The following is an 11,483-nucleotide window of genomic DNA, read 5'->3' as shown; positions in this document are numbered from 1 at the left end:
AAAAAAAAAAAAAAAAAAAAAAAAGTTTGATGGCTCCAAAGGATAGAGTTTTATCTAAAAGCAACATAAAATGACAGGAATACTTAGAAGGAGGGCATCAAGGTGTATGCCTTTTTGGATAAGTAGAAAGTGACAGAGGTACAGAGGTAGAACAGCTAAAAAGAGATCTAAATTGTCACTGAAGGAAGGAAAAGAATCGTGAAGCAAGGCAAGCAAGGGRAATCAGAAGAGCAGCCATTATTTGGCTAAGATTTTAAATTAAGGATACACAGAAGTGGCATATTAACAAAAGGATTCAAGATGCATAGAATGTATGAATCACTTAACRGGAGTTATGGGAGACAATTATGTTAAAAATTTAGCTGGAATGATTAGAAGGTGTAAAGTCAATTGTGAATGACCCTTTGGCCGAAGTGTGTTTAGACAAAATATGTCTAATTCTATATGTACGTGCATGCATCTTTGTGCATGCACGTACATATAGAATTAGAAAGAAAAGAACAGATTTGGAAGCGGTAAGCAAAAATCAGATAAAGTGGAGGAGGCCGAGATGGAGATGTGGAAGCTATGAGGGGGGCTAGGGAATGGGGATACACAGGAATATAGAAGACAATTTTGTTCTGAACAAGATTTGAGAAATGAAGTAGGACGAGATTAAAAACAGGGAGCTGGAAAACAGCTAGAGAACAGTGATAAAGCTTACTGAATAAGTGAATATTTTCTGCAAGAGAATTAAAGCAAACAAGCAAACAAAACAGAGTAACAATGAATGAGGGAGAAAGAGTAGGAAAGGAKGAGTACAGTACAGTAACAGTGAAGAAGGAGGTAGAATAGAAATTAAGATCTGAAAAACGATATAGGAGACACCTGAGGAAGAGAATCACCATAAAAGTTGCCTTTGGGAAGAGTACAAACGGATCATGAACTTGATGGATATCTTTACTRGTGTTCACTGTAGCTCTCTTTGGCTTCTTGGAGCTTTTCTCATTTTGTGTTTTGCTCATTTTGCTCATGTTGTATATCTTGATGTCTTGTGGTATATTGATAGTTATGATATCTTCTCTAAATGGTGTAAAACGGCTGGTGGCTGACTGCTCTATAGGCTTCTGTGGAAGCATTCACCTATACTGCAAGATCTATTACTGATAAAGCATAAATTTCCTTAAAAACATACARTCTTTCACTCTTCTTTCTTCACACCAAAACAGCTGTATTATGACAAGAAAGCTTTACTTAATGCTAAATTTTCATCTGAAGAGCTTAACACATTTTTCTTGTCTCCTAGAGGAAATATAGGGGAAAAGAAGGAAGGAGGTGGAGTAAATTATGTGCTGAGATTAAAAATAGGTACAGGGTATCTTGATATAAAGCAGATAAAAATGTATTCTTTCTCTTAGATAGAGAAAGCAATATGAAAAACTTTCTGGCAGTTTCTTCAGAACATTTTGAAAACATAGAATGATCATATTTGAAAACAAAGAATACAGGAGACTATTTTATGTATGTTATAGGCAGAAAGAAAGGAAACAATTCTCCTCGAAAATTTTTGAAAGGATGGCAGTGGATTTCTTGACAACAGTAAAGAAGCTTTGACAATTAATGAAGAAATAACCTACATCTGGAGATGGTGAAGGGCTGAACAAAGAAAGGTCTTTGGCCTTGTTAATACAATAGAAATCGTGAAGGACTCTCTAATTCATGTTCCTGTTTAACTATATAAATGGCTTTGATGTTTCTGAAATGTAAAATGGACTGCCTTCATAATGCAGCAAGTTAGATATCTTTAAAAGACAAATATGTCCTAGGGTTACTTGTACAACAGGAATTTGCCAATCCTGTATTCTGCTGAGCTTTGAGTGGTTAAGCAACTGGTGAAATCATGCAGCTAAAAGAAACAAAATTAGTTGTTGAATAAAAATCACTATAAATGCATGATAATAAAAGTAGAAGCTATCTTATTTCTTGAAGACAGCTGAAAAACAATATCCAATTAAATATAATTAAAATGGAAATTTGTTTGTAATAGAAGTCTACAGACATAATTTTTAGGCAAAACATTCTCTTCCTGAAAATAAGACTAAGCATTACAAACAGCTCTGATGATACCATTTTATTAGAAAGAATAGGTGCAGTGGTCTCAGAACACTGCAGTTGTATAAATTCTAAGAATGTTTTGGTAATATTATTGCTGCTATTGTTATACAGTTTTTATCAYTAAAATTCATGTGATGACATCTTTATCTTATTGTATGGATGGATGCAGTGGTAGATGTATAGAAGTGTGGTAAGAAAGGATTAGGCAATGCTTATTTGTTTGTAAAGTCTAAAGAGGTCTCATCAAATCAGTCCTTGGTATTTCCTCACTGCAGATGTATAAAAAGTATATTAAATTATCATTGTGAGAAAAAAAAAACATATCTATAAAACTCTGTAGAGCTGAATTTCTTTAACAGACTGCTTCAGTGGCTTATGTCATTCTTAAACTGCACAACATGAAAGAAAGTTCCTGGATAGTCATAGAAAAAATCTGCTTGGAAAGGAAGAAACAAATCTGAGGTTTTCAGATGCATATTTTGGTGTGCTGTGTGCTGGGRTTTATTTCAGACTTTTGACAAAACTGTATGTGAAGAACTTACTTATTTTTATCTGTTCCTTATTTCTCATTTCTCTCAAAGTAAGCAGTTCACCTCTGYCCTCTCCAGATGACTGTTGCTTTCTTCTTAGGAAGACAGGTTGTCTGTTATGCTGTTTGGTAGTGATTGCAGCTTCACTAGGTTATATCTCTTGAACATTTCTATCATCTGGATGGTTACCATATATTACAACTCTTTCTTAAAGAAGCTTTCTATTTAAAAATTGAGGAGAGTCCTCCAGTATAACAGATGTGGCTGTAAATACAAGACAGTAGTTACTTTGCTTTTGCAAGCAATTGCTTTAAATATTGGGACTTAATTTAGTTATAATAACCTCTGGTACAGGAGCTTACAGCTCCTGTACGCTCTGGATCATGTGTAAGGTCAGGAGACTGAGAAGTCTTCCTTCACCAGAAGTGTATATGTTGGTGATGCTGTTGCTGAACAGCCTCAGGGCATCAAGACCCTCAGAGGTTTTCTAAAGGTTCTGTGAGGACCTGTTCTTCATTTATTACTTGTGTATTTTGTTCTGGACAACCATATTTTTTGTGATCTTCTCAAAATAAAGCATGTTCCTGGACAAGAAGTGTCCTCCCTCCAGATTCTGTGCCTCAAAGAAGGACCTTGGTTGGTTACATTCTTCCATGCCCCTGAACTTGTGCTCTTCTTACCCACTTCTCCCACAGTTCACTGAGAAAGATACTGCCTTTCCCGTGGCCTGTTACTGTCAGAGGTGCTGCCGAGCACTCTTTTCCCAAGGAAGTGACATCAGTGTCCTGCTTAGTGTTAGAGAGGTAAAAGTCAGCAGTGGTGTATTTTGGCTCTGGGCTGCTGGATAAGTGGAGAGACTGAATTGCTCCACATGGAGCAAGACAGTCGGTCTTCTGGGATCCAGTGCTGGATATCATGCTGTCCATGTACTGCCAGGAACTGATCTAGCCAAAAAAGGCTGTGGGAAAAGCTGCTAATCCAGAGATCTTACCTTTTTCTTGTGTGTAATTGTGAAAGAGATATGACAGCCCTTAAGTAGGACTTTGCTACCAGTTTAGAGTTAGGAGTACCACAGTGRAATCAGATTCAAGACAAGTGCTCAGCTAACACATCGTTTTTAGATTTTGTTTGTACTCAGGGAAAGAGTCATAGTTCATCCAAATTGTCTGAGATTTCTAGTGTATGATGAAATGAATTAGGACCTAGAGGTGAGTATAAAGGGAGTTAGATGATAGCTCACATGTCAGCATTATAGATGTCAACATTTCACTGAGGCTAGCGCTACCGGTGGTGTCAAGGACCTGAAAGTCAGAAAGAATATTTCCAAACAAACTGGGAACACTTATGATTTCTTTAGGTGAAGAGAAGTGAGAATCCTATGAAACTGTTCAGGGTGGGTTTTTTTTTTTTTTTTTTTTTTTTTTTTTTGTAACTATCTAAAATCATACGACATTGTAAATTTTGCTGTGTGTTTTTGCTACACCCTGATCTAAAAGCAGAAGTTGGACAACTCTTGCAATGACCGGTAGAGAAACAGGTTCCCACTGCAAGAAACAGAAGCTCCTGTTACAAAGAGCCTGTTTACGAGCCTTGTCAGGCCAGAGAACTGCCACAGTTATAATGGACAAACACAGAGGATATGTCCTTATTCTGCTAAATAAGAGGACCAACAAGCCAGTATCAGCACTGGACCTCTCATTCTCCTCATGCTTAACTGCTGGCTCAGTCCTTGGCTGTTTCTTTTTGGTAGGCTCCAAACAGAGATAGCTTTAAGCAAGGAAATTTGGCTGAATAATGATTATAATTTAGCAGCGTAGGTGCAGCCAATAAGCCTAAATATGAAATAATTGTACTACAGACAAATGGGACTACATACATCAYCATTCCACCTGCCCCAGGTAGGTGCAAGATCTTCTTTTGTCCTTTAAGAAGTGACTATGTTGGGGTCTGAGCAACCATCAAGAAAGATAGGGTGGGGAACTGAATGCTGTACATAAATAACTATCCTTAAATAACAAAAGGAATTAGATCAAAGTTAGCCTTTTAATCTATATCATCCATGCTGCTGTGGCACCTGAAAATGGATCTCTGCTGTGATTAATGGAGAGCTGAAGACCTTTGTGGAATCATGAYGGGGAATGATAAAAGGAGCCCCCTCAGATTATTGTAATCAAGACAGTGTTTGTGTGCAAATATAAGTTGGATATTAGGCCTATTTTTTTCTCCTTTCATCTTTTAGAGAGRTTGCTCACTTCTCATGTCTCTCTTTTTCCCATTTTGCTGCACTAACGAGTTTTTAATGCAAAGGATAAGTGATTATAAGCAATGAAGCAAAGACAGCCTTATAGAGTGAGACTGAGGAATTGAAGACATAGATCAGAGCTTTCCACTAACTTAAGATAAAAGAGAAATTCATGAAAACCAAGACATATAGATAGCTTTGATTTCATTATCATTAGACAAGAAAGGACAAAAAATAGAATAGCTATAAAGCTATTCATACCTAGTAAGCTGCCTATATTCATGAAAGAGTCTGTATAGAAAGTATTAAAATGATAATATAGAACAGGAAAATATCCTATAGGAATATTTATGTTCATATTTGATTTTAGCACAGTGGAATGTGATTACCAGGTAGCAGTCATGTAGGAAGTATAAATATTATATATGCATTAAATATTTTATTCATCTATGCTGTGTTTTGTTCTGTTGTTAAGTATGGCTTATTTGCTTGGACTTTTCTCCCCTTTTGAACAGAGATTCTGGGGATTGTGTTTCTATTACTGATTTCATGGTTTTTCAGATCTTGAATTACATATAAGTTAAATACTTGATAGCTTTTATACAATGCTTTTGTTTGGTAAATATATGTATCTCGTAATAATATTCACCACAGAAGTATCTAATTATGTTTGGAAGGTGCCTGGCTAGATAAAGAACGATTTGTATACAGTACTTTCGGATCACAGCTCGAAAGCTTATATAGGAATTTAGCAGTAGCAGGGGAGCAGGGTTGGAATGTTCTTGTCCTGCAATAATTCTGACCATTTTTCCCCCCCAACACTTGACATCATGACAAACGTCAAAACCTCAGTATTTTGAGGAGAGTTAGAAGGGGGTTGGTGGCAAACTGATTATCTGAAGGAAAAATACAAAATTCTTCTGCCCAGATTAGGTCAATCATAATGTTTCATCTCAGTATTGCTCCTGCAAACTACATTTCATTTTCTGTAAGTATAAATTAAATAAAATATTAAAGTAAAACTATTTTCAAGGAAATGTCTTTTCATCAATAACACAATGATTTATTGGCAAGATCTTTAATTTGCTTTTAATATTTTCTGGCAAAAATCCAAAAATTGCTGACTAGTAAGGGATGCTTTTAGCAATTCTTCTAAAAGTTTTTAATAATGAAAGTACTTTCATTACTATGCAGTTTACTTATGCAGTCAGATTTTGTAGCTTTCTCAGATGCAACTCTCTACTCATTTAAGAAAGGAGGAAACTAAGAAAGGTTATTAAGTGTGTTGCCTAGAGGGACAGAAAAATCCATGCCAGACTGAAAACAAGGTTTCAGAGTACTGCTTAAATCAGTGTCATGTCTTTGGTTGATAGATTTCTTGTCCGGTGCAATCCATTTTGATGCCCTACATTCTGTAGTTTAATTTACTTTGACACTGAAACTCAGKGTAAGAATTGCATTAACATTTTGTGCCTTTTTGCCATTCAGCTGTCTATAGCAAAGGTCCTATGTCATGTTTTTTGCCCTAGGTTAAGATAGTAAACAAGATATATTTCCGTATCTGTATCAGTGAGCGGTTTTTACATAAGTACTCGTCTCATATTATGCTGTGGAGTATATTGGAGCTTGCAAGGAGATGAATAATTAATCATTCCTCTATTTGTGAGAATAATTTTCAAAAAAAGTTCTTCTGTTTCTGATATGGAATATTACCGCTTTAAATATTTGCACAAAGTCCACAGACACASTGCATCAGATATAACACCAATTATTTAAATGATTTAGTTATCTGGTAGCTCAGTTACTGTTCTTCAAGCTTATAGGTTTGATTCCATGCCATTAAAGACAAAAGGAAGCCAAGTATTCTATAATTTAGATAGACTGGTATGTGTGCTGAAAAAAAAAGTGCTTCTGTAAACTGATAACAYGGGAATATTTACAAAATATCCCTACTAAAATACCTTTCATGTGCATTTAAYGGATTGTCTTATTATTTTGTTTAGGTCAATGGAACAGAAATCGAATATGAATTTGAAGAAATTACATTGGAGAGGGTAAGTGTAATTTATTATTTTCTTATGGGAAAAATATTTTCTGTATTGCAAATATTTATGAAGTTAAAAATGGTAAAAAATAAGATCATTTACATTTTGAACAAGGACTTCCACTATTTATCCTATGGCATCAAAATGTGAGTAATGCAATAGGATAAACCTTTCAAATTTTTAAGATCTTTCAGGTGTAGACACTTGCAGAACAGCATCCAGAACGCTTTCCCTTCTGTAATTACATCAGTGCTGAACTATGAATTTGCTCATTAGGAAGAGCCCATGTGACTTGGTAACTCTCTTTTCGTTGTGAACTGGAAGTATGTAAGCTTTTCACACTTAACCTCTTAATCCATTCCTCTGATCGTCTTTGTAGCCCTACTCTGGACTCTCTCCAGTAGCTCCATGTCTCTCTTGTACTGAAGAGCCCAGAACTGGACTCCATACTCCAGATATGGCCTCCCCAGGGCTGAGGAGAGGGGCAGCATCACCTCCCTCGATCTGCTGGCAACACTCTTTCTAATGTACCCCAGGAGACCATTGCCCTTCCTGACCACGAGGGCACATTGCTGGCTCATGGTCAACTTGTTGTCCACCAGCACTCCCAGGTCTCCTTCTCTGCAGAGCTGCTCTCCAGCAGGTCAGCCCCCATCCTGTACTGGTGCCTAGGGTTATTCCTCCCTAGGTGCAGGACCCTGCACGWGCCCTTGGTGAACTTCCTGAAGTTCCTCTCTGTCCAGGTCAAGACCAGACRGTCAGCATACTGTGTGAGCAAGAAAGTCTCAGCTGTTACTTGCTGTAGAGTTTACAAGGATTGATAATGGATTCAAGATTGCCATTGCTGAATTCCTTCAATATTCTACCAATTTTCTAGTAATATGAAATTTCATCATCTTGAAGAAAACACAGTTAGGTTTCTTTGTGAATGCAAGGCCTGATCTATCAAGATGTGATTGATGCCATATAAGCATATGCTATAAGGCAGCAAACTACCATTAAGTTTGATATTTAGATTATACAATTCATTGCACCACTTCTACATGCTATATTTTTAATTGCCCAAGATAATGAATTCCCTAACCATTCAACTTAAAAGGATACAAGCTTATATTCTCATTGATTTGATCACTCAGGCAAATTATAAAAGACCAATATATCTTTTTACCATAGCCATTCTCTGTGCATTCTCMTAACAGAAAACGTATAAGGTTATAGGCACTTTTTATCTACTGTCTCTGAAGTTACTTGCGCATCACTAGTTATTCATTGGACTACAGTTTCCAAAGGTCACTGAACAGAACACATGCCTCCTGGGTGATATTCTGAAAACCACTTTATTTTTAATAGATGTGTAAGTTATCAGTGTACTGCAGAACCAGTGCAATTTGTATCTACTCTACCTGTCTGATCCAGAACAGATAATTGGGTATTCAAAATGTAATAAAGAAATTAAAGAAATTGGTAAACAATAGCAAACAAAACTACATATTTTAATGGAGGATGTCTCAGTTGTTTTCTGGACGCTGCTGAATTTCTGGCTTTTGATTATCACTGCTTGAAATGTTCTGTCACATGTATCGGTGTTTTGTCTCAAAGATAGGGTACTGTGTCTGCTGGGTTTTGTGAGAGATMTAAAGCACAAGTGATTGCCTTTAAAGGGCTGTCATTTATGATAGATTGAAAGCATTTTTCAGAAGAAAGACATTCTCCATGTTGATTACCCATTTTCTTCCACAAAACCTCCTTTAGAAATTAGATGGAAAAATCATCCCTCTGTATTTAATGGCAAAGCTGCAAAACATATTACAGTTGCTGCTTTTGAGAGATAAAAATCTAGTTTGTCCATATCAAATATTTGGTAATAAACTTCTCATTTTAGTTCAGTTATTCAAGTTACAGGATTCTGCATCCCCAAAATAATCAAATATTTTCTTCATGACATTTATCCACATTTTGAATAATTAAAATAATTTTGCAATCAAATCAAAATGGTTTAAGGTGTTATTAGGGCTTTTGTACTCTTTATCTGTGCTAGAAAAAAAGGGAAACCATTGATTATATCAGAGTATCTCCTAGTTTTCATAAATGTGGCAGTGACTCTTTTAATTTAATTGTGGGAGCTCACCTTCATTCATTTGTTGTGAGAGTCGGGGGATGTTTCCCTGAGGAGAGTTGCTGGGTTAGGCATGACCCTCACCCCAGGATTAGGAGATGGCCCCTTCCTTTGGGGTAACATAGCACACTCGGGCACGCGTAGGCATCACGCGTTCCATGCAGAGATGGGTCTTGTATGCCAGAAGTAACTGCAAGGATGTAGTGGGCTTCTGTAGAAACCTTTTATTTATTATTATAGTTATTTCTGCTCCATTTGACATGTTGGTTCTATTTAAAATTTTAAATGTCTTTATTTATAATCTACCAAGACTTGGGGTTTTGAGCTCACAAGGCTTGGGTGAGTCTCATGAGGGTGAGTTTTAAGCAGATCCACCTTAAAAGTGTGGTTAAGTTGGAGTTTATTCCCTACRAGTTAAAGAGGTTATAACTACGCATTTGTCAGTCCCATTTGGCAGTGGCAGCCTTGCACACATTTGCTACTTGTCATCTRTACCAACTGCTCATCAGATACCATTACCAATCCCTGAGCCTGAAGGTCATTAAGTGAGTGCCTATGAATATAACACAATTATACAGGTAAGAGAAATTAAACACATGTGCTTTTCTTTATATATTTATATATATATATATACACACACATACATGCATACAAATGTGTATATAGATAGATAGATAGGTTTAATTTCTYCAGCCATCAGAATGTGTGTTTCTCTGCCAACTTAAAGTCAAAAAAATGCAGATCCAGGAGTAGAGTAAGACTTGGCTGTTTGTAATAAACTACAATGCCGGAAAGCACCCCTAGACAGAATTCCTTAAAATAAGCCATTACCTTGCTCTAGCTTGAATAATAAAGTCATTGTTAAAAGGAAACTCTATATAAAATGGCTTGTATTAATGCAGTGATCTCTTTTGTTACTTGAGGACCTGAAAAATGTTTCCAGCACTATCAAGAGAATGATCTACACTTGTAAATCAGTGATCAGCGTAAAGATAACAACTGAACAGGCTCTGACAAAGCCTGGCCTAAATTCTCTAAGCTAGAGGAAAGTTTTAATTAATTGACTACTTGGTACAATGCTTTGCTTGGGGACACTTACCAAAGAGGTGGTTTTAGTAAAAGTTGATGGAACATCAACTAATATTAATAGTTAGCTTGAAGAACAGTAAAGAAAGACAGTGGGTCACTTAATGATTCATGTTGGATTCATGCTGAGTTCARCGTCTGAGTTCAGATCTCAATACTTTTTGCTCATCTAGCCTTGCCTATTTTATAGATGTTAGAGAAAAAAAGAGGGCAGTTATGATTAGCAAAGCTGTTTTCACAGACTCTTTTGATGCTTCAGCACGTATTTTCATTCTGTACCTGTATGAAAGTAAAAATGTATTACTTTTTGTGGAATAGACTGTTTAGAAAAGTTAAATTCTATCAACACTAGAAGTAAAGAAGCCTAATTTCCAGCAGATTTCCATCATGTGATTGACTGATATTGGTTCCTAAACACCTCAAGCTGTGACAGAATTTTCCCAAGGCTGAGACATGTGCAAAGTGTCTTTTTTTTTTTCATTTTTACTCCTGTGGATTCTCTGGTCTATGGCAACAATTCAGGTTATAGTGCAGAATGTCCTTGTTAATGAACCACAATTTCATGAAGTTTAGGAAGATTTTTGATACCTCCTCATATTTTTAGATTTGGTTAAAGTTATCTACTGGGCTTACTACAGTTGAAGGGGAGACAGGCAGGCGTGCTCACACAAGTGTAACCATTTCCTCCTATTCTTAGGAAATCAGGTCAGAGATATTCCAAAAGAGTAAATTCTCAATCATGACCARTCAGAAAACTGTGACCTTGCTATGATAGCTCTGATAAATTTTACTCTGTAATCACTACACGATCTCTTCTGTGAAAAGACTGACAACCTACTCTCTTCTTTCCTTTGCCATGACATTTCAGTGACACCAAGTGCAATGAGGAGACTTCATTTTTCTAGTTCAAGAATACCGGGAGGGTACTTGCAATAGTGCCTTGCTGTCCTCTATATGGTTGGATTTCTGCATTTCCTCAAATTCMAGGTTCTATTAAATCTCATTGAATAGGCCGAAGTTGTAATCATAAGTAGATTTAAARGATAAAATTAAAAAATCCTGAGTAAAGAGCTGAAAAGCAATCCTCATATATTTCTGGAAGAGTAAGGGATTTGTCTAAGGCCTMAGCTTTTATTTTTATGGTAACCCTAATATATATTTACTACTATACTATTAGTTATGCTGTTTTTATGACTAGTTTCCTTTTCAAAAATGCAGAAGTTTGCAAAAGTTAGAAGAGGTACATTCCACGGGATGTTGAAGAACAGTGGGAATTGGACTGTGTTCAATGGCACAAGGAATTTAATTTGACTCAGTATCTTATTTTTGTATCTGTCTGGTTTTGGCAGAGATCACTGCTTCTGTGCCTG

General features: G+C 36.4%; 1 protein-coding gene across 1 annotated transcript in view; it reads left to right on the top strand.

Annotated features, from left to right (window-relative positions):
- Positions 1–11,483, top strand: part of DLG2 (discs large MAGUK scaffold protein 2) — a 1,005,691-nt gene that overhangs the window by 614,441 nt on the left and 379,767 nt on the right. Inside the window, exon 10 of the mRNA XM_085306235.1 lies at positions 6,870–6,920. Within this exon, the coding sequence (XP_085162361.1) occupies positions 6,870–6,920 (51 nt within the window). The remainder of the gene's footprint in view (positions 1–6,869; positions 6,921–11,483) is intronic.

This window comes from Rhea americana, unplaced genomic scaffold, assembly GCF_003343005.1.
Source record: "Rhea americana isolate MKP2758 unplaced genomic scaffold, rheAme1 scaffold_235, whole genome shotgun sequence".
NCBI classification, from domain to species: Eukaryota; Metazoa; Chordata; class Aves; order Rheiformes; family Rheidae; genus Rhea; species Rhea americana.
This window is presented reverse-complemented; position numbering and strand designations above follow the sequence as displayed.